Genomic DNA, 22,109 nt, shown 5'->3' on the forward strand with positions numbered 1-22,109 from the left:
AATCTGAGGCCATGACTCTTAGCAGGAAACCGGTGGATTGCTTACTCCGGGTAGGAAATGAGTCCTTAGCCCAAGTGAAGGAGTTCAAGTACCTCGGGGTCTTGTTCGCGAGTGAGGGTACTATGGAGCGTGAGATTGGCCGGAGAATCGGAGCAGCGGGGGCGGTATTGCGTTCGCTTTACCGCACCGTTGTAACGAAAAGAGAGCTGAGCCGCAAGGCAAAGCTCTCGATCTACCGGTCGATCTTCGTTCCTATCCTCACCTATGGTCATGAGGGCTGGGTGATGACCGAAAGGACGAGATCGCGGGTACAAGCGGCCGAGATGAGTTTTCTCAGAAGGGTGGCTGGCGTCTCCCTTAGGGATAGGGTGAGAAGCTCAGCCATCCGTGAGGAACTCGGATTAGAGCCGCTGCTCCTTTACTTAGAAAGGAGTCAGCTGAGGTGGTTCGGGCATCTGGTAAGGATGCCCACTGGGCGCCTTCCTTAGGAGGTGTTTCAGGCACGTCCAGTGGGGAGGAGACCTCGGGGAAGACCCAGGACTAGATGGAGAGATTATATCTCAACACTGGCCTGGGAACGCCTCGGGATCCCCCCGTCAGAGCTGGTCAATGTGGCCCGGGAAAGGGAAGTCTGGGGCCCCCTGCTTGAGCTGCTCCCCCCGCGACCCGACCCCGGATAAGCGGATGACGATGAGGATGAGGATGAGGTCACTCAAATTGACTTGTCAGGTGAAGGCAACAGCTTGGGCCCCCCAAGACGTGAGGGGACTTAATATGTTTGTCTAACCAGCAATAACTATTTAGTAAATGATCGCTTTCTCTCATTATATAGGGAGAATAAAAACAATGAAATATAAGAATAAAGGAAAACCGTTATTTCATCAATCTATAGGCTCTAGGTTCATTATGCCATCATTAAAGCCAGTACGGAAAGTAAGCAAGTGCTTCATTATTTAATCTTTGAATATTATTTGTGTATGTTATTATTTGTGTGCGCGTACACGTGTGCGTGCGCGCGCATACACTGGCAGCAGCAATGAGGACGATTGTCAGTTATACTACTGTGCAAATCTTTGGAAAATGCAGATTTCATCCCTCACAATTATGTGGGGTCGAACACAAATGTACAATTTGGTGTTCTTTTTTTTGCTGGCTCTCAACAGAGGTTTAGCATTATGTGTTTCCATAGTTACGAGATTTCCCTTGACCGCCGCTCAATGACGTAGTGTACTGGCAACAACCCAGTAGTAATCGCCATGGTTACAGTTGTGTCACGTGACCAGCAACGTAAACAATGTCCAGAGCGTTTAGCGAGTTCCTCACAGATTAGCTCCTAGATGATCGTGTAAAATTGCCCTGATTGTACCGAACGCACCGTGAGATAGTTTGGTTGAACAGAGGATGAAGGACGTCCTGCTGGGGCGAAAGGACATGTAAAGTTAAATAATGTAATCTTAAAGTTGCGTGACATGGAGAGCCGTCTGATCCGCTGAGCTGAGAAGATGGGAGCAAGCGCATCAGTGTCTCTCTGTGTGAGTTTATAACCCATGTAATGTTTTCATCGATGATCGTTGAAGAGCTAAATGCTGCTAGGGGGGGGGGGGGGGGGGTGATCCTACATCTTAGCCAGCTTGTGTTTGCTCGTTTATGCTGAAGTTTGCTCTGTGATGAATAACGTTACATGTTTTTATGTGTCATTTTTTGGGGGAATTTAAAATATTCATGTCAAACACATGCAGTAGTTTGTCTTTATTTACTTTACTGTTCGTTTTTAATGCTGGCTATTTCTCATAATGCCAGCATATAAAATGATGTATTATCAGTCAGCAGCCCATCAGCCAAGACTACATTTCAGGCACTCAAGAGAGTTCATTGGATATAAGGAATGCGTTTCCATGGCGTTACTCAGGTTGGCTTTTTACCAACTCAAACAACTTGACCTTGTCTCAGTGACAGAGAATTTCCTCTGGTGTTTTTTTCGTGTGTGAAGACCGACTTAAGCTCTGTACGAATCCGGAGAAGCACGGCTAAGATCTGCCCTCAGTCCGCTGCTGCTCTGCACCAGCCGCAGTGTGAAGCCAGGCCTGTATTTGGTGTTGCCGTGGAAACGCTAAGGGAAGATGGACAGCTGGTCGATGGAGTGCCTCTTGTGTTGAGACGCATGGTGGAGTTCCTGGACAAAACAGGTATTTTGAACTCCCAAGAAAACAAACTACAGAAATATTTTAGTTGTTTAGCATATTTTTGCTACAGTCCTAATATTCCCAATGTTCTCTTTTATTTGTCAGGAGTGTATTTGAACATTTTATTTATCTCCTTCCTTTAGGAGTGCGTCATAAGGGTATATTCCGCCTGTCCGGCTCGGTGGTCCAGACCAGACAGCTGAGGCTGCAGTGGGACAGGGGGGAGGCGGTGGACCTGCAGCAGGACTCGGACGTGCCCACAGTGGCCTCGCTGCTCAAGCTGTTCTTCCGGGAGCTCCCCATCCCCCTGGTCCCGGAGGCCCACCGCAGGCAGCTTCTGTCGGGCATCGCAGGTACTGAGAGAACCGGTGGCAAGGTGAAGGCACAAGCCTTGAAGAAAAGGGTTTAGGCATAGAGCGTGGTGAGGTAGACATTGAGATGGATCTGAATTCAAAGAGAGTATAAATATATTTCAAGATAGAGTGGAAGGGATCTAATTCATTTCCTCATAACAACAGTTGAACACATTTGAGATTTGAATGAGAGTTTTTTTTGTAAAAACAACCTCAGCTCCAAATAACTTAGTTCTTTTTTGATTGTAGAATACAAGGATGAGCAGGAGCTGATCGGATTCCTGAAGGACATTCTGGGCTGTTTACCTGTGGACTACTTCAGCATCCTGTCTTACCTCATCCACTTCCTTTCCAGAGTGGCGTCTCACAGCCAATCAAATCAGATGCCAATGGAGAACTTGGCCACCATCTTTGGTCCCTGTGTATTCCGGTAGGTTCCGCCGCAATCGTCAACAACCGGTCTCTCTACCAGCATCTCCTTTATCGGCAAGCTGGGCTGAAATAAAATAGAAAAAAAAAAGGATCAAGGGCTGGAGGTTGTTTATCACCTCTTCGGGGATATTTCTTGTGTCTCAATAAATTGTTATCTGCACCTTCTGAAAACTCAGTCATAGGTGTCCTAAGTTGATTGTCAGACCCAACAGAACATACCAGAAGGGTTTTTGTTTGGTTTTTCTTTCCCCTGTTTACACATCTTATCCATCCTTGTAAACAAATATGATCCCCAGAGGACAGTTAATCCCACACCGGGGCAGCGGACATATTTAGATCCAGTCAACACCCTTCCCTTTACCCAGCTCCCTGTCCCTTCATCTCCCCATCCTCCTTCTCCTATCTCTCAGCGTTCAACTTGCCGAAAAACGAGTATTAGCGTTACCTAATTTCCTGCACTGAATTGGTTGAAAAAAAGGGTGAATTTATTTGAAAGAAAACCCCAAAAAGTTTTTCGTATGAATATCTTTGTTTCATTTGAGGGTGCTTGTATACAGGTTGGCTGCTTTCCATCTGAATCCATTCAGATGGAGCATTCCCCCCCCCCCCCCATCATTCATTATGTTATGTAACTACCAGTGACAACGTTCTGTCCTCTCTCTCTCTCTCTCTCTCTCTCTCTCTCTCTCTCTCTCTCTCTCTCTCTCTCTCTCTCTCTCTCTCTCTCTCGCGCTCACCCTCTCTTTCTCTCTCTCGCTCTGTGTCTCTCTATGTCCCCCTCCGTCTCTGTCTCTGTCCCTGTCTCTCTCCGTCTCTGTCTCCGTCTCTGTCTCTGTCCCTGTCTCTCTCCGTCTCTGTCCCTTGCTGAGCTCTTTGGACCAGGACAAACTCCTATTTATACCCACATGTTTCACATACCCTTCTTTGAGTGTTATTTGTACACGTCATGCCCCCCACCCCCCTTCTGTAAACTTAAGTCAGACCTCAAAGCAGAACTAGCGGGAACAGGCTGGGGCGGGGGGTAACTGCTTGGAAACTGCTTAGGGAAAGGGAACAGCTTCTCCAGGTATTGTGGCGGGGCAGGGCCGAGACACTGTTTATCACGTTGGTGGAAACTTGCAGACGGAAGCTGTCTCTCACGATGAAGGTGTTGATATGTTTTACATTGCTGTGAGAATAGGAAGTTGCATGACGTAAGAAAGATTGATTCATTCTTTGTTATTATCTTGTGTAAGTGTATGTTTTATTCAAAGAAATGTGGTCAAAAAATCTTTTAAAAGTAGATATAGCTTGTTGATATCATTAGCCACATAGCATAATTGTCTAAGTCATATTTTGGCCAAATTGTGATATCTAACCTAACTCTACTCTACTAACGCCTCTGATTCACTTTGCCGCATTGGATATATCATAATCCAATCAGAGTGCATTTTACATTCCATAATCACTAGCTGCCTAAGTCATCTATTTGATTTAGGCATTTTTGACGCCAAATACAAGATGGACCTTAAAATATGACTTCCACCAAGGATAAGAACAGTGGATTATTTCCTTGTATTTTGTAACCAGCTGATGTATTTTTAACTTGTTGTTGTGAGTGACCATCAGTATGGATTTCACTTCTTCAAATCCAATGGAACTCTATGAACATGCCATACGAGTTAGACTCCACTAGAGGGCATCTTAGGGTCGTTTAAGTGCAACTAAGCTTAACCGTTATGGTGTTTTCTTGTTGTGTCTCTCCTATATCTCTCCTTCGCTCTCTGTAGTGTTCCAACCGGACCCCACATGCTTGAGGGGCAGAACGCGTGTAACGCACTATTGCTCCGCCTTCTAAGACACCAGGACCAGCTGTTTGTCTGTCTCCCTCCTCCTCCACCCAGTCCTCCTTCTCCCTCTCCTCCTCCTCCTCCTCATTATCCTCCTACTTCCCGGGGAATGGCCTTCACCACCCCTACCTCCTCACCGCCTCCGCCCCCGCTCTCTGTTTTGTCGGACTTTGAGGTGAGTCACCTGGTACATGTAGGAGTGTCACGCCATGTCACCGGCTAACGAGGGGGGGGAGGGTGCTTGATGCTTTATATTTGTATGTTCCTGTGTTAGGGATTGTATGTTTCATTCATTAGAGTTCTGGGTGTGTACTCTTCATGTGTATTTGCGCGTGTTTATATTTGCCTCTATGTTTATGTTTCGGTATGAAGTGCCACCTGCGTGTGTGCGTGTGTGTGTGATCCTCCTACGCTGTGTCTCTCAGGTGCCGACCTGTAGTGCACAGAGAGCCATGCCGGATGACGACCGAAGGGCCTCCTCCGTCTCTCTCAGCAGCGCCTCCCTTGGCACCTGGTCCCGCTCTCGGATCGGCAGGTGCGGCCCACACTCAACACTGTACAAGTTTTTGACCTGAAATGTAAAAACAAACATTCATAGGGAGAGACATGCATTGGATCATTCCTCTGCTCATAACACATAGACATAACAATAGAAAACAATAGGTTCCAGGTTTTGCAGCACTATCTTTAGTCTCTCGCATCTCAGAGCAGTCTCTGATAAGCCATGGGGGCATTGTAAACAGGTTGGTTTCAAAAAGCAGGGTCATCCGGTTTTGAAAACATTCTGTTGTAGTAAGAAATGGTTCTCAGATTGCTAGCTTTGAAACCAACCTTGTTGACACTTTATAGAATCGGAATGAAACCCTAAAAAACTCCCAATCAAACCAGGTGGTGAAACATTTCTAGATTTCTAATATGGTGTTTACCACCATATTTGATGACCCTAGTGCATCGAAACAGATGCTTTGATGTGAATTGCTTGTTTTGTACGGCTGTTGATGGGGGGTCTGTCTTGTGTCCTTTTCCCACAGTAGTGTGTTGCTGTTCTGTTTCTCTTCTTTTCTGTTTTCCTTTCTGGAGCCTCAGCCTCTGACTCTTGGCCAGTACTGCACTGAATGTGCGCTGAGTTCATCTGCTGCTTCACTTCAAGTACCAGTCAAAACCAAAGAGTCTTTTTGGCATTGAACCTTCCATTTTGAGCATATACATACATAAATACTGTACAAATAATATACAACTAAAACAAATTAGGATATACTGATATAAGGGGTTTCAGACGAGTTGCATTCAAATGGAGAAGCATTTACTATATGTATATATATATATATATATATATATATTACATTCTTCTTTTAATATATATATAGACATATATATATATTGAAGTGTTTAATTCATGGAGTCCTGGTGTAAAACGTTATCATCAGTATCTCTGTTCTCATGCTGAACACTCACTACATTTTATGTGGATGAGTCACCGAGATTTCATCCTCGATCCGCACCGGTCCTGACTACCATTTCTCCACCATTGATTCAACAAGATTCAAATTAAAATGACCATCGATTAAAAATAAGTGACGTTAGGAGAATGAAAGGCCAGGAACAACAAGAACCAGTGGCCCGCCGCCCACTGCGATGAGTCATCTCCCTAAAAGCCCTGACACTAGCCGTCTGATGTCATCAGGACAACGTCTCTCTGGCCCCAGTGAACCTGACCGGTAAACCTGCCAGACAAACATGCCTGCTGGAAAGGGCAGAGGAGTGGAGCGATGATAAATCAGGTGGCCGCGCTGACATTGAACGTTAACAGCATCAGGAACATTTCCCTCTCTTAACTCATTTATCCACTGTCTCTCTAGCCAGCACACAGATTAAGATGTGGTTGTGTGTGTGTGTGTGTTTGTGTGTGGCATGTGGTTCTGCATGCTCATGCCCCCGTTGATGGCTGTTGCTGTAAGGACTGACCCCCCGTTTGTGTGTGTGTGTGTGTGTGTGTGTGTGTGTGTGTGTGTGTGTGTGTGTGTGTGTGTGTGTGTGTGTGTGTGTGTGTGTGTGTGTGTGTGTGTGTGTGTGTGTGTGCGTACACACCCTGAGAGTGGTCCATTCAGTACTGGGGCAGATGGGAGGTGAGCCATGGTTTACAGTAGACTGTGAAAGCAAATGGGATTTGGCTTTTCAATTTTCAGTTCTCCTTTGAGTGTCTGTGTGTGTCTGTGCTTGTGTTGTGGTTAAACAGCCACCGTCCCTGGGAGCTTAATTAATAATGTCTCTGGAGACATGTTTGATACCGGAACCCTGCTGTGGGTCCTGTGAACAGTAGCAGTGACCCATGGAAAAGACATGTGACCTCCTCTGAGAGCTACCATAACATTCAAGGTCAAAGCACTAAACACACATAAACACACAAACACACACTGAACACTGCTTAGGTCAAGTCACCTTACATCCATGCACAAGATTGCATATCCACTCTGTTGGTGTGCAGTCTTTCCCAGCTGGCTTGTTGTTCTGGTGGTGATGGGGGTGGGGGTGTGGGGGGGGGGCATTGCAGACATGGTGCTTCATTGCTGTGTGTGTGTGTGTGTGTGTGTGTGTGTGTGTGTGTGTGTGTGTGTGTGTGTGTGTGTGTGTGTTCAAAAGCCACTCCATGGGTCTTCTCGCTGTGTCTGACGTTCTCTTAGCCGGGGTTGCCTTGTCTGGCTGCCTTTTCGATGCCCCTGTGTTCTGCTAATTTCAGTTTGTTTATCATCGGCCGTCTCAAAGCTGTCTCACCAGGCTAATTGATTAGCCTGGGGTTTTTGTTTTAGCGTCACACAGGTCAACTATGTGTTATTGGATTAGTTTAAGGATTAAGGATGGCATTAAGGTTGGCTTTCGACTGCATTTTATATCATATGGTGAAAAACCAAGGGCTATATTTGTACCACAGTAGTCACGACACAAGTATTGTCCAAAATAAAAAATATATTTTACACAACTTAAGATATCAGTGTTATTCTACTGCCAAGGACTAGGAGCTAGGAATTAGGGGTAATCATCTGACTTAATTTAAGGAATTATTGATTTGAAATCTAGTACTGTTTAAGGCTGATTATGGTACTCTATAGAAAGTCTTGTATACAATTCTATTTCAAGTATTGATTTGGTATGACATGAACTGGGTCCATATTTATGTGACAATGTTTTTTGCGTGTGTGTGCTTTTGTGAGTGCATTTGGGCACATGTGTGCATGTGTGCGCACGTGTGTGTGTGCGGAATGCGTCTGCATGCGTCAGATTTCAGTATCCCTCACCTACTTCCACCTGCATCACACATCCAGACTGACATTGCCTGGCCCACTGCTCTTACGTGCTCCAAATCTGAATTATTTGTGCATTATGTGCCAACACTTGTGGACTAAGTGTTATCAAAATCAATCTGGGTTGCCTAATTATGCATACTAACAAGAGTGCGTCTGTGTGTGTGTGTTTATGTGTATGTCAATCCATATGGACATTGTTATGCAGCAATACTGTATCCCCGCCCCCGCCTTAGCCATTCCTACCTCCACCACCCAATACCTCCTCCCTGCCCCTAATTTGTAATGTAACTATAGTACATTACTGTAAAATCAGTTCACATTCGGTTTCTTGCTGCAGATTCCATCCAAGATAGGCTGAAGCACGAAGTTAAAAGATGAACAGAAATCCCCATGGAAAGCTCTTCCCAGATTAAGATGTGTTCTTGAACTCTGCCCATAGTTGGCCAGATCGAAGAGAGCACGAGGGTCACTGTGATTGGCTGGAGATTCTTAACCACCGTAAGGCAGCGCCGATATTTGGAAATCAATTGCGGCCCAGACAATCCAAGACTGATATTCATTCGGAAACAGGATCATCCAGAGGGTATCAATGCGTTGTTCAAAATTTTTTTTTTTGTGTGATTTTCTTTGCGAGACAAGGGCTCATTGACGAAAACATTGTATTTCAGGTTTATTGGAACGCCGCTGTGAAATGAACCCAGTGACAGATAAGCCACCTGACGGGTCGGTTGGAAATAAATACCCAGCCTGCCCTGTGCATTGTGGGCCACATATTCCCCCCTTGCTTTCTGATAGTTCCTCACTGTGTACTTTGGATCCGTAACCTGCAGCAGGGCATTGGCGGTGTGCTGTGGTGCTATGGTGATCCAGCTATCAGGACATACCGCTGAGAAGGCCATATGACGCTGGGATGAGGTGCATCACACAGGCTGGGTCGCCATGGCTTTTGTTTTTGTTAGTTTTATAGGGCATTGTGGGTAATTGCCGGCTAATGGAGTTACATGAGTGGTGTCCTCTTGGCAGGAACCTTGCGAACCACACGAAGGCGTTCAGTTCACCCTGCTGCCACAGAAGGATTTGGTTTATTCAAATATTGTTCAACTAGTTACCAGTTGGAAGTGGATTCTATTCTGACCCTATTCATTCTTAATTCGGTTGCTCTTGCTTTGCTTTGTTAATTTTTTTCTCCTCTTTGTGGTTTTGGATACTGCAGCCTTTCTGTTGGTCTTTTAACGTAATTTTCCCTCAATTTAGCCAGAAACCTCACACATGCAAATACAATGGCTATGTCAACACATATGTCCGACATGTGTCGGGACCGTTTCAGGAACGTGACAAAGGCATTCACACAGAAACCGCTTTTCACAGGATATCTATTTTCCTTCTCAGAGTCCCAAAAAGACCCAAAACACAACCAATAACACTGATGAATAAACATGGGTCATCAGAAGTGAAGCACGGTGTGTGTGTGTGTGTGTGTGTGTGTGTGTGTGTGTGTGTGTGTGTGTGTGTGTGTGTGTGTGTGTGTGTGTGTGTGTGTGTGTGTGTGTGTGTGTGTGTGTGTGTGTGTGTGTGTGTGTGTGCGTGTGTGTCTGGAAGATAAGTGGCACAACTGAGTCGTGAAGGAGAGAGTGGGAGTCACCTGATGATTATGCCTCTCTCTGCCTATTGGCCAAGCCATTTGGTCAGGTAGGGAACAGGCAGAGAGGGAGAGAGAAAATCAAATATATATTTGGAACTATTATTATCTTACCACATGAACACTTTAATTACTGAACACTTTAATGACTGAACATTATATTTATGCATGATAACCACCGTTGATCCTCCTCCTTTGTGTAGCTCTGACACCATTAGGTCTTCAAGATGGGCGGGGGGCTCTCAGCTCAGCACCAGCCCCCAGAGGGTGACCCTGGACCGGCCAGAGGGGCTGGAGGGGGGCTCTCAGCTCAGCACCAGCCCCCAGAGGGTGACCCTGGACCGGCCAGAGGGGCTGGAGGGGGGCTCTCAGCTCAGCACCAGCCCCCAGAGGGTGACCCTGGACCGGCCAGAGGAGCTGCAGGGGGACACTGCTGGTTCCGGGACCGCCCCCAGCCCCGCTGATGTCGGCTCAGCCCAGCGGCCGCTCAAACTCAGCCCGGTGCGGACCACTCAGGGAACGGAGGTGGAGGAGGCTGACTCGACCATAGGATTGTAAGTAGCCCGTCTCCGAGTCTCTATCTCCGAGTCTCGCGAGGCCACATACGCAGTGGCCTCGCGTCTAAACTATGAATCTAAACCAGAAACAATGGTGATGACTCGCCAACTTCCCGTTTTCGGAACGCTTATACCCTGCGCAAGAGGGTTGAACATAAATCATATAAATGATGATGTCTGATTTAATCTCGACCCAATGTCAACAATGAACCCAGGGGTATAAGCAGAACAGACCCTTCACGTCAAACCTGCAGCGCTCTCTGTTGTGATTACTGTCAACAACAGGAGTGAACCTTTACTAACCTTTACTCTGAATAAGATATTTACCCCACACTTGTTTGGGAAGCATAAGAACATTCTGACATGTGTTTTCATTGTTTATAGGCCGGAGCCAAACGCCAAGACTTCAGCGGAGATCTCCCAGAGGGGTGGCGAGGCAGAGGGGGAGGGGGGCAGGAACAGAGACCAAAGGGACCTTTCTCCCCGCCCTTGCAAAGACCTCCGCTCCAGGCCTTGCTCCCCCAAACAGGTACCACTATCTCACTCTGTACCATGAATATAGTCTGAACAGCTGTCTGTCTGTCTGTCTGTCTGTCTGTCTGTCTGTCTGTCTGTCTGTCTGTCTGTCTGTCTGTCTGTCTGTCTGTCTGTCTGTCTGTCTGTCTGTCTGTCTGTCTGTCTGTCTGTCTGTCTGTTTGTCTGTCTGTCTGTCTGTCTGTCTGTCTGTCTGTTTGTGACTTTCTGTCTGTCTGACGTTCTTTCTTTCTTTATTTTGTGAGCTCTTTCTTACTCTTTCTTTCTTTCCATTTTGTCCCCCTTGGCCCCTCCACCTGATAGACCAACCTGCCTTTTATTCAGATCACCAGTCGTGTGAGCTGTCACTGTGTAATTAGCAATGTATATATTAAAATGTACTCAGGTTTAATCAGTTCATTGTCCTCTTTATTCAATTTATTTGGAGATAAAAGATATATCATGAATATTGTCTCAAACGTTTTCTTTAGTGTTGACAATGAATCATGGTCAATAGCTTTCATTGAGCCAGCTTCTGTTTAATCTAATTGTTTTCCAGTATGCCATCGATCCAGAACTGAGCAAAAGACCAACCCAAGCAGAGAGGTGGGTGGAAGGCTAGTTTGTTTCTTAGAATAAACAACACGGCATATACAGGTGCCACTGACATACCACGGGTGGGGGTGTCATGCAGCCTGACCAGCCAGCCATCCATCACAGCACATGATGGCTGATGGCTCTTGTATACATGCGCGTCTATCCCTACCATCCATACACACCCCGTTGGTTCAGGCCATTAGTGGCAGTAATGGCAGAAGGCTTATTTGAATGAGTCAGTCAGATAGGTACCGTGAGATTGAAACTGGCACGCATTGATTTGGGTTGCATGTACGATAACCGTCAGGCTTCAGAAGAAACGTGGCCATGTTGTGGATACGGAGGGTGACAACCAGGATGTTGCATAATCAACTACTTTTCTTTAGTTATTTTAGACCAGTAACCTTTCAAAATGCCATACATGTCTCCCGTGGCTTGTTTTTGTGTTCATCTTTATGGTGTGCCCTGTGTTTCTGTCTTTCAGGGTCAGCCTCTGTACAGAGAGTCCCATAGCAGCCAGCCCCCTGGGACATGCAGACCAGGTGAACAATCAAGAAAATGTACATCGAAAAGATGAAAAGACAGCCTAAATATAGCCTCTGTCTATGCATGTCTTTGTGTGTGCTTTTGTGCGTGTGTGTGTGCAGTCCATTCCACACACACACACACACACACACACACACACACACACACACACACACACACACACACACACACACACACACACACACACACACACACACACGCACCATCCCTTTATCTGATTACCATGTTTCTCAGCATGTGTTCTGAAATCCAATTCAATACCCCTGGAACAAATTCCTATGTACTGACAATAATACATTGGTATGCTTATATATTAATTGAACTAATTATATAAATGTTATGAAGCTGAGGTCATCTAGTGACTAAGAAGATTTAGGGTTGAATAAATGGGGTTCAACAGGATTGATAGAAGGTTTCTTTAAAGTAGACGTGATATATGGAAAGGATGGACAATTATGACAGGGTAGAATAAATACAATCGTGTATGTATGCCACTAGGGGGCGTTGTAGCCATTTTGAGGCAGGGCCACCATTCAAGTTCAACTTAAGCACACTTATTTAGCTAGCAGAAGATTATGGACTTAGGTGGACTTAGGTGGACTTAGTCCACTCAAGTCCATGAACTTCTGCTAGCTAAATAAGCGCACTGAAGTAGCGTGTGTAGTGAGGTAGCTCTTCAAAGAGGGTAGGACAAATGGTTTAATGTTTTAGCTAAGGTGGAAAGTGATGTGCCAAGTTTTCCTTGTGACATGGTCGACTTTCACGTCAGTAAACAGCCGGATGTAAAATTAAGCACCTCCACCTATTCACTGCACCCCTCCATAACAATACTTTGCACACCCTTGGATCATGTATTTTGTTGTTTGTTGTTTGGAACTAAAGTATCCTAACCGGTGCACGTTGTACCTGACTACGTGCACAGGTGCGTGCGTGCGTGCCTGTGTTCCATGCAGGCCTGTGAGTGGTTACAGGGAGGGAGTGTTGACAGCCTGGACCCTGGGTGCTCCTGCAGGGCAGAGCTGGGGTCGTAGCATTTAGATGAATCTGACCGAGGATACGATTATATAGGCTGCAGGCAGAGCTCTGACGTAGGAAACACTTTGACTCCGTCTCGCTCTCCCTTTCGTTCTCTTCTACTCTGTCTCGCTCTCCTGCCCTCCATCCGACCAATCTAGTGATATATGATGTACTAATGAACACATTTTCTAAGTAGAGAGGTATGAAAACAGCAGTGTTGTGTGTGTCTGTGTGTGTGTTTCTATATATGTATGTTTGTGTGTGTGTGTGTGTGTGTGTGTGTGTGTGTGTGTGTGTGTGTGTGTGTGTGTGTGTGTGTGTGTGTATATGTGTGCGTGCGTGCGTGCGTGTGTATGTTTGCATATGGTTGTGCACATCCATGTGGCGTGTGCAACCCTGTGTCCTCATGTTTATCTCGGTGCGTGGGTGGGCGGGTGTGTGTGTGTGTGTGTGTGTGTGTGCGTGTGTGTGTGTGTGTGTGTGTGTGTACATCCACACACACAACCCACTGTTTCAACCCTCCCCACACCGCCTCTGTCACTGACTCACGAGCCAGCTTTTTTTAATGAATGAACAGCCCAGGAGGGGGAAGAGGTTGTAAATCTCAGGTCGGAGACGACGAAGACGACAATGGCTTTTCTTGAAACAATGGCGATAAGAAATTCAAATCGTCCTCACGTTGACACCATGCTTTGCCCAATAGAAAATCAAAACGAAAAAAAATGTGTACGTCATGAAACATAACGTCCAAGAACGTATATATTTCACACCTTTACCCAATGCCTTTAACAATCTAGTGATCATAGGGTGTGCACCCACACCAAGGTGCACGGCTTCTCTGAAATAGATCTCCCGTCGCCAACGTCGGTCCACGTTGCTGTGGGGATCCCTCGTCATAGCCGCGCCCCTCCTCCTCCTCCCACACGTGTGCCTACGTGAGCGGTACTCCCAGCGCTCTCCTCCTCCTCCTCCCCCCCCCCCCCCCCCCCCCGGTGTGTGATGAATTATCCATGTGGAGGGCTGAGCGTGCATCACCAGAGCCCGGAGGCGGGTTTCCAGCAAGACTCGGGAGCCGCCCTATGATGCGCTCGGCGGGATGTCGTGATCCTCCTCCGCCGACTGAGACTCACGCACAGACTAGCGTGCCATCACACCTCGGATCTCAGTAGATCCCGGGAGATCTTGGGACCGGCCAGCAGGGACAGCCGAACCGTGAGCGGCGGTGAGAACATCGGCTGCCGGTGCCCGAGTGGATTGTTGTCCCTCTTTCTGCCCGGCCGCGCTGATTGCTCGTGGATGCCTTGGGAAGACCGTGTGGAGGAGAGTTGCAGCGAGCCAAGGCTGTGCTTTTTTCTTCCCCCCCCTGATTGTTTCAACCGACTCGCAGATGGCTTCTTATGGTGTAATCCCGTTGGTCTGTTCACATGCCTGCTTTTGAACTGATTGGGAATGATTGAATGAAGGAACGATAGAATCCCCGCTCTGAGCGGGATCTTTGTGTTTCTGGATCTCCAGTGGAAGCGTCCTGCCAGCCTTGGCGTCCAATCTGTTGAACGTGGAAACTCGAGTCCATCGCGAGTTTTGGACCGCGCACCTTCAACGCTTTCCAAACCAAAACAACTTTCAGCTTTCTGGTTTGGACCGAACCAGAGTCTCCCACGGCACAGCGAGACCGGGGTCCAGACGAAGAAGCTCCCCTCGCTCCTCGGCCCAGACCCCGAAGGCCCTAATGTTCTGCTTCTGCTTCCAGAGCCCGCGCCTCAAGTTCCAAGCCCTGGAGTCTGACCAGGGGGGTCCGCCCCCAGCCCCGGGGAGCAAGCCCCTCCACCAACAGATGGGGGTCGCAGCGGAGCCCAGCCTGGTGCCCCCCACGCGGCTCCTCTCCTCCTCACCCCCATCGCTGCTCCTCCCCTCCTCACCCCCATCGCTGCTCCTGTCCTCCTCACCCCCATCGCTGCTCCTCCCCTCCTCACCCCCATCGCGGCTCCTCCCCTCCTCACCCCCATCGCTGCCGTCTCAATCCGGTAAGAGAAGGAGGTGGGAGTAACCCCTCACCCCACCCAGCTTCATTTTAATTTCATGGTTTTTCACATAGAGTTGTCAGAAAAATGTAATCTATTCACAATAAATCATTTATAATTCCTAATTCCTTAATTATTTATTTATGCTCCTCTCAGGCTGAATTATGCCCAAAAATGTTGAATATTCTCTCTCTCTCTCTCTCTCTCTCTCTCTCTCTCTCTCTCTCTCTCTCTCTCTCTCTCTCTCTCTCTCCCCACCTCTCTCTCTCTCTCTCTCCCTCTCCCTCTCCCTCTCTCTCTCTCTCTCTCTCTCTCTCTCTCTCTCTCTCTCTCTCTCTCTCTCTCTCTCTCTCTCTCTCTCTCTCTCTCCCCACCTCTCTCTCTCCCTCTCCCTCTCCCTCTCTCTCTCTCTCTCTCTCTCCCTCTCCCTCTCCCCTCTCCCTCTCTCTCTCTCTCTCTCTCTCTCTCTCTCTCTCTCTCTCTCTCTCTCTCTCTCTCTCTCTCTCTCTCTCTCTCTCTCTCTCTCAGAGGTCATTCCATTGCAGCAGGTCTCCAGCAGCCCTCGGACTCTGGTGGGCAGGGCCCAACAACCCGACCAGCAGCATGACATCATCGCGCCCGTCCTGGACCCCGCCCCCAGGCCCCCCTCCTCCACCAGCACCTCCTCCTCCTGCTCCTCTGCCGTGCTGCTGCAGCACATGGGGGCCGGGGACAGGCCGGTCCTGTCGCCCCGCTGCCCCAGCCTCAGCTCCAGCCTGCGCTTCCTGTCGGACCCTGACTCCGCCCCCTCACCACCCAGCTCCCAGAACAGCCACATGTGAGCACTCCTCAACTGATGCATATTAAAATGATGATGATGATAATAATGATGATGATTGTGATGATGATGATGATGATGATGATGATGATGATGATGATGATGATGCATTCGATTTTAATGGCAAAAAAAACAACGAAATAACGTAATTTTATACGATGATGATATGATATGTATGATTGTATTTATATTCATGCTTATATAGTCATCAACTCAGCACTTTTTTTATCGATTATTTTTAAGCTGTGTTTTTTCTAGCATATATGAATAAATGCGTGTGAATGTTTATGATGTTTACATATGCATTTGCAACATGCAAATGTACAAATACTGCATGTTTAACTCAAACTGATAAGCACTCTGAAAGGATGGAGGGGTGTACTGTTTGTATGCCTTGTATTCACCATCTATTTACTTAACCCTCCTGTTATGTTCGTTTGTCAGGAACAGCAATGGTGTTCCCGGGTCAATTTGACCCGGTGCATGTTTATTATCCAAAAGATGTCCTAAACCCAAAAAATCCTAACAAGCAGTGTGAACATGTCATTACTAACTCCATTAGTAACTATTCTATCAATATTTAGTGCAATAGTGTTCCTTACCTCTAAGAGGTAATGGTTCAATTAGGATAATTCACTCGTTTTTTTCATAAAAAAAAAGATATTTGTTCAAACTTATTTTTTTTATGTTTCACCACTTTATTATGGGTTAGGCCTGAAAGGCGCCTCTAAATTAAATGTATTATTATTATTATTATTATTATACCTTTCATCAACTGTGATATTAGGGCCTGGGTTATAGAGTAGTGAAAGTTGCTCTACCCACTTGTCCCACAATGTCCTAACAGCTGCCAGCTTGTCTCTCTCCCGTCTACCAGCCTTTGTCTCTCGATTATCATATCTGATTACTCTGGAGAATATGTGAAAAGTCTCCAGAGACATTGTGGCTCGAAATATAGCCCTGCCTGTCTCTGCATCCCACAGACTGGCTGTCGATTCATCCTTAGACTTATAGACCCCAGCCAGGATGAGGAGCCCCAAATACGCATCTAAATGTGTTTTGTCCAGCTCCTTCCACTTCTCCCGAAAAACACGTCTCCCTCATAGATTAGTCATTTCCAGAATGATTTTCTGTATTGAATTTGGCATGACCAGCTCAAAAGCTGACTTGATGTCAGTCACACGCGTCACTGCCATCCTAGTGGGCCCTGGCACTGTCTTTATTATGTTTTCTGCAGACAGTTTCGCCTGACTCATATTAGGGGATGAAGACCACTGTATTTCACAATGTTTTGACATGAATGTCTTGCTAGGAGGAATAGGAATAGCAATTCCCTCATCTGGTTCAAAATCAGATTCATTAGAATCTGAATTTAGCTCAAGATCGTCTTCGTCTTCAGACACATCCTCCTCTATTTCACTGTCATGATCAGTGATGAAGTCCCGAGCCTCCTGGACTGTCATCCATTTGCTTCTGCTGCTCATTTTGTCTGCCTGACAGAGTGTAATGCAGAGAATATTTGATATGTTTTGACCCTCCCCTGTTGAGTGTCCACTTGTTGATATGTCTCACAGTTGTAAAGAAAGAATTAGTCTGACATTTCTGACACCTTTTTACCTCCAGTTTTACTGCTGGGTCAAATTGACCCGAACAGTATCTATGTGATATAAACATGCAGGGGGTGGTTGCAAATATGTGAGATTAACTATTTTCATATTATATGTTGATTACACTGATTAAGGCAAGCAGAAGAAGTTTCATACTGAAAAAATACTTTTAACTATTTTTCCTAGATCTTCAAACTTTAAAACGGGTCAATTCGGAACATAACAGGAGGGTGTAGCTGAAATCTGTCCCTTTATGTGTGTGTGCCTAGGGCTCACCGCAGTGTGCGTACGCAGCCAGAGGAGGGAGCCAAAGAGCAGGTGTCCATCTCTTCACTGAACAGACACATTCACTCGCTGAGGAAACAGATCCGGCTCTTCGAGGAGCAGTTTGAACAGGAGAAGAACTACAAGGTGGGTCGTAAACTAGAGGAGTGGCAGCTTGGTCTTTAAAGTATTTATGGATGAGAAAACTCATTCTAGTGCAAAAAAATACACTGGGGTTGGACATTGGGGTTATGGCATATTATTAACATGACAGCACCTTGGTAGCCAGACATGCAGACACCATATATGGGCTGATGTTCTGGAATGTAAAAAGTGTTGTCTTTTGCTGCTGTCAGCCAGCGCACAATGACAAGACAGCCCATCCAGAGGTGGCTGGACTCATGAAGCAACTCATCAAGAGCCGCAGGCAACTCAAAGGTCAGACACACGCACGCACATACTCACACAGGCACATGCTCACAAACATACAAACATAAGCAACACACACACACACATATAAACCAACACATAAACAAGCACACACACACACACACAGACACACACACACACACACACGCACACACACACACGCACACGCACGCACGCACGCACGCACGCACGCACGCACGCACGCACGCACACACACACACACACACACACACACACGCACACGCACACGCACACGCACACACACAGATACACACACACCAGACCATGAAACCCAAGCAAGGCTTGTTGTTATCAAATATATACTTCCAACTGAGCTGACGATTCAAAGACTCATAAGGACACCAGCCAGTAGAACACTTGGTTACCTGGGAGACAAGACCGGTGTGCTATTTTTAAAAGTGGCATTTCCTCATTTGATGTTGCAGACCACAAGCTCAAGCAGCTTTCACACGGAGGAGGGAGGAGAGAGCCCAGGGTCGCCCAACTCCCCTCCTCCTCCACGTCCTCTTCCTCCCCTTCTGAGGGCCGCAGGACCGTCCGGCACCAGCAGGGGGCGCCCCTGGCCGGGACGGAGCTGCAGCAGCTGGACAACGGCAGCAACAGCCAGCTTGACGTGGAGGAGACGGTCCAGACACTGAGCACCAGACTGAGGGACAGACGGAGGGAGCTGGGGCTGCCAGACGACCTCAAGGTAACAAAAGTCCCCATTGAAAGGAATCGTTAGGTATTCACAGAGTGGATACAGAATGTTATCCAAGTTTTCAGTAGTTCTTGAGTGTCTCCATGGTGATGCAGGTCTAGCCGACCCCACTCTCCGGATCGACCTCGAAGGAGCAAAAAGATTTATAGAAAGGCTTTGTATCCTATTTCTTCAATCCAGAATCAATTAACCCGTTTTTATGCAGTAGTGGTGGGACTTCAATCACCCTGCTGTAAAAACACATTCTTTGTAGACAGTGAGGCCTACGTTAGTGAAACCAAAGCCTGTCTTATACAATGGTTCGAAAAAAGTTTGAAAGCACGGCAGACCTCGTGTGTGACCTGGAGTACATTCCTGTGTGTGTGTGTGTGTGTCTCCAGGAGATGTCTCAGTCCCAGAGGTCTCTGGAGAAGACCACTCTCCAGAAGTGCCTGCTCCACTACGAGAGCCTCCATGGCCGACCGGTGAGCCTTCATTGACCTGCTCACTATTCCACTTTGACAGGGAACTCAATTTAATCAGCAAGTCGGTTAAGCCAGCAATGCTTTTTTGTGTTTGTGCGTGTGTGTATGTGTGTGTGTGTGTGTGTGTGTGTGTGTGTGTGTGTGTGTGTGTGTGTGTGTGTGTGTGTGTGTGTGTGTGTGTGTGTGTGTCCAGAGCACCAGACAGGAGAGGATGCTGATGAGGCCGTTCTACGACCGCTACCGCCTCCTCAAACAGCTGCTGCTGGCGTCCTCCGCCGGCCCCGTCATCACCACCATAGTGAGGACCACGCCTGCACCAACGCACGCACACACAAGTGCACACAGACGCATGCACAGACAGGCAGACAGACGGACACGATGAACAATGAACAAATGAAACAAAAGGGTCAACTGTCGACTGTACAGAGCACACCCCACTGCAACTTAATGCCTGACCTCTCCTCCTTGTTGACATGATAATCGAAAGTAGACATGATGTAGTCTTCCACTGTACGTTTCAATTGTCCTACATTTCAATTGAATCTCACCATATAATAGCTTGGGTGGCTAGCATACTCAATCCTAGTGTGTGTGTGTGTGTGCGCGCCCGTGTGTGTGTGTGTGCACTCAGCAGGAGGAGGAGGGCTCTGACGAGGAGGGCTCGAGGCCCCCCGGGTGTTTGTCCTCCACTGGTTCTCTGCTGCTGAAACGTTCCCAGGACGTCCCCGAGGCCACCTTGGTGTCTCCTCTGGAGGAGGTCAGAGTGCTCCCGCCCCTGGGCGTCACCATGGCAACCCTGCACGAAGCCTCCAGGTGTGTGTGTGTGTGTGTGTGTGTGTGTGTGTGCATGTCTGTGTGTATTTGTGTGCGTGTGTGTGTGTGTGTGTCTGTGTTTGTGTGTGTAAGATAAATGGTTTGTTTTGCAGTTATTTTTGTTTCTATTTGGCTCTACCACAATGGCCCGAGGACGAGTTCAAGCTGAAATGGGATTAGAAAATAAGGCTATGGTTCTCATTTTCAGTTAATTTCAAGGCATTTAAGAGAATGAAAAACACAGCTATTAAATTATACTCATGTCTACAAGTGGTTGAAGCCATGCTGTTAGATGGTGCAGCCCTTGGTTATCTTTCAGTGCTTGAGTTCTCTGAGTGATTACGTAGGTTTCTTGGCCCGTTTAAAGGTCTGAGCTGCTGGAACAGATGAGGAGCACGCGTCTGCAGAAGAAGAAGCTCCACCTCGCCCTCCGAGAGTTCGAACACCACTTCCACGCCCAGACTGGCAGGTAAAACAGTTTATTCCATTTCAATTAATACTTTGAATCAACTTGAAACATTTGGTATTTTCCATAGTTCAACAATGCGATGAGAAACCAAACCAAAAAAAAACATAGAAAACAAGAAAGCTAGACCAAGGTAAGAGTTTGGTGGTCATGGTACATCCAAATGAGAATACAGTGACGTTAATACAGCAGAGAGAGATGTTTCGAGAGAGAACGATAAACAGACAGCTGCATACGTACTGTACACTTTTTTTTCCTGTACATGTTTTGCAATTCTACAAAGTAAAATACAATAGGTCGTTGATTACAATACTTTAAATGTACACAGCTATCGGAGTAAGGCAACACAGGGACTATCAACCAGATATGAAAACTGCTGCAATCAGTTCTGAAAACTGATAGAGAAAATATTTGCATTCGAGTAACTTCTTTGCCCTTTTTAATCTCTATATTCTTTTTTTAAAGGACTTGTCAGAAGGAGGACCGTGGACCAATGGACGAGGAGTACTGCCAGTACAAGAACGTCAAAGTGAAGCTCCGCCTACTGGAAGCCTTGCTCAGTAAACAACAGGACTCAACCCAGACCAGTTGAGAGTCACTCACAGTGGGACTTTTATTTTGAAAAGAGCTCTTTTATTTTTTCATATAAGGAAATAAAAAAAACAACAACTAAGAAATAAATTGAGAATATATATCGTCATGGGTTTATCTCATGCCATGCTCATTATATAAGCACTTTAAATGACAATGACAAGGACATAAGTGATCGCAAAAGGACAACGCTAACTCAATTATTTTCACCAGCCTCCTGAACACATCCCTTTTTAAAGATACCGCCTCTTTCTCGGTGAAAGATTTGCAGTGCCATTCTTTTTTCTTTAAAAGCTTCAACCTAAATATCTTCATAACATCAAGTTCATTTTAGTTACAAGCACTTCCTATGCGGCTGTATTGTATGGCACTTAGTTTGTTACTTCCTCCCCCTCCCCTCTTCATTCATCTTGCCAAAACAGAGTTTGTAAAACATGGTACATAGTGTGAAATGCTGCATTTCAAAAGTGCTATCTTGGCAAGGACTTTTTTTTCTGAAATAATACACAATCTATCAAGACAATCCAGCATGTTTGTGCATGAGATTTGTGTTTGTTTTACATTGTGCTATGATAAGCAATAGGGATTTCATAGTTGATATGAAGTGAAGCAAGTGACACGTCTACCTTGGAAATGGATGTTGCCAGTGTAGTGCAAATAATTTCAATTGTCAAATTGTTTATTTCCCCCTAAAGTTATCCTTGTTTGATTCCTATCTTCCAAGTGAAATGCCATTGTTGACATTTATAAGAGCGTATTGATATTGTGCACTTCTGGTTTATATATATATTTTTAATATATAGATATATCAATAAAAAATAAATATTTTTTTCACATCTACTCTGGTGAACATGGTTCTGCTTTCACATATCAGCAGAAACAAAGGACTGGTGTGTGGCTACGGGCGGGCACTGACAGGTCAAACACTCTGGACTCACTGCACTGAAC

At 46.4% G+C, this 22,109-nt stretch overlaps 1 protein-coding gene and 1 long non-coding RNA gene across 7 annotated transcripts; one reads left to right on the plus strand and one right to left on the minus strand.

Moving 5' to 3' along the window:
- Positions 1–1,395: 1,395 nt before the first annotated feature.
- Positions 1,396–22,001, plus strand: LOC132473467 (protein FAM13A-like). 6 transcript variants are annotated; one of them, XM_060073627.1, is made up of 20 exons: positions 1,396–1,532; positions 1,991–2,186; positions 2,327–2,536; positions 2,786–2,966; positions 4,738–4,972; positions 5,223–5,332; positions 9,942–10,292; positions 10,680–10,824; positions 11,368–11,414; positions 11,890–11,965; positions 14,719–14,992; positions 15,518–15,806; positions 17,683–17,824; positions 18,034–18,115; positions 18,553–18,818; positions 19,208–19,291; positions 19,485–19,589; positions 19,923–20,104; positions 20,472–20,573; positions 21,036–22,001. In XM_060073627.1, the coding sequence occupies exons 1-20, from the start codon at positions 1,503–1,505 to the stop codon at positions 21,160–21,162; spliced, it is 3,234 nt and encodes a 1,077-aa protein (XP_059929610.1). In that variant the 5' UTR covers positions 1,396–1,502; the 3' UTR covers positions 21,163–22,001. The 6 variants fall into 6 exon arrangements, with proteins under 6 accessions (XP_059929610.1, XP_059929611.1, XP_059929612.1 ...); XM_060073628.1 differs by having other exon boundaries at positions 19,926–20,104; XM_060073629.1 differs by having other exon boundaries at positions 11,890–11,947.
- LOC132473482 (uncharacterized) lies at positions 2,436–3,821 on the minus strand. The gene is made up of 3 exons (XR_009529411.1): positions 3,706–3,821; positions 2,872–3,032; positions 2,436–2,573 (listed from the first exon to the last, which is right to left on the minus strand). It is a non-coding gene; the product is annotated as an uncharacterized LOC132473482 (long non-coding RNA).
- Positions 22,002–22,109: the final 108 nt, after the last annotated feature.

The sequence above is a fragment of the Gadus macrocephalus genome, chromosome 15, assembly GCF_031168955.1.
Source record: "Gadus macrocephalus chromosome 15, ASM3116895v1".
In the NCBI taxonomy this organism is placed as follows: Eukaryota; Metazoa; Chordata; class Actinopteri; order Gadiformes; family Gadidae; genus Gadus; species Gadus macrocephalus.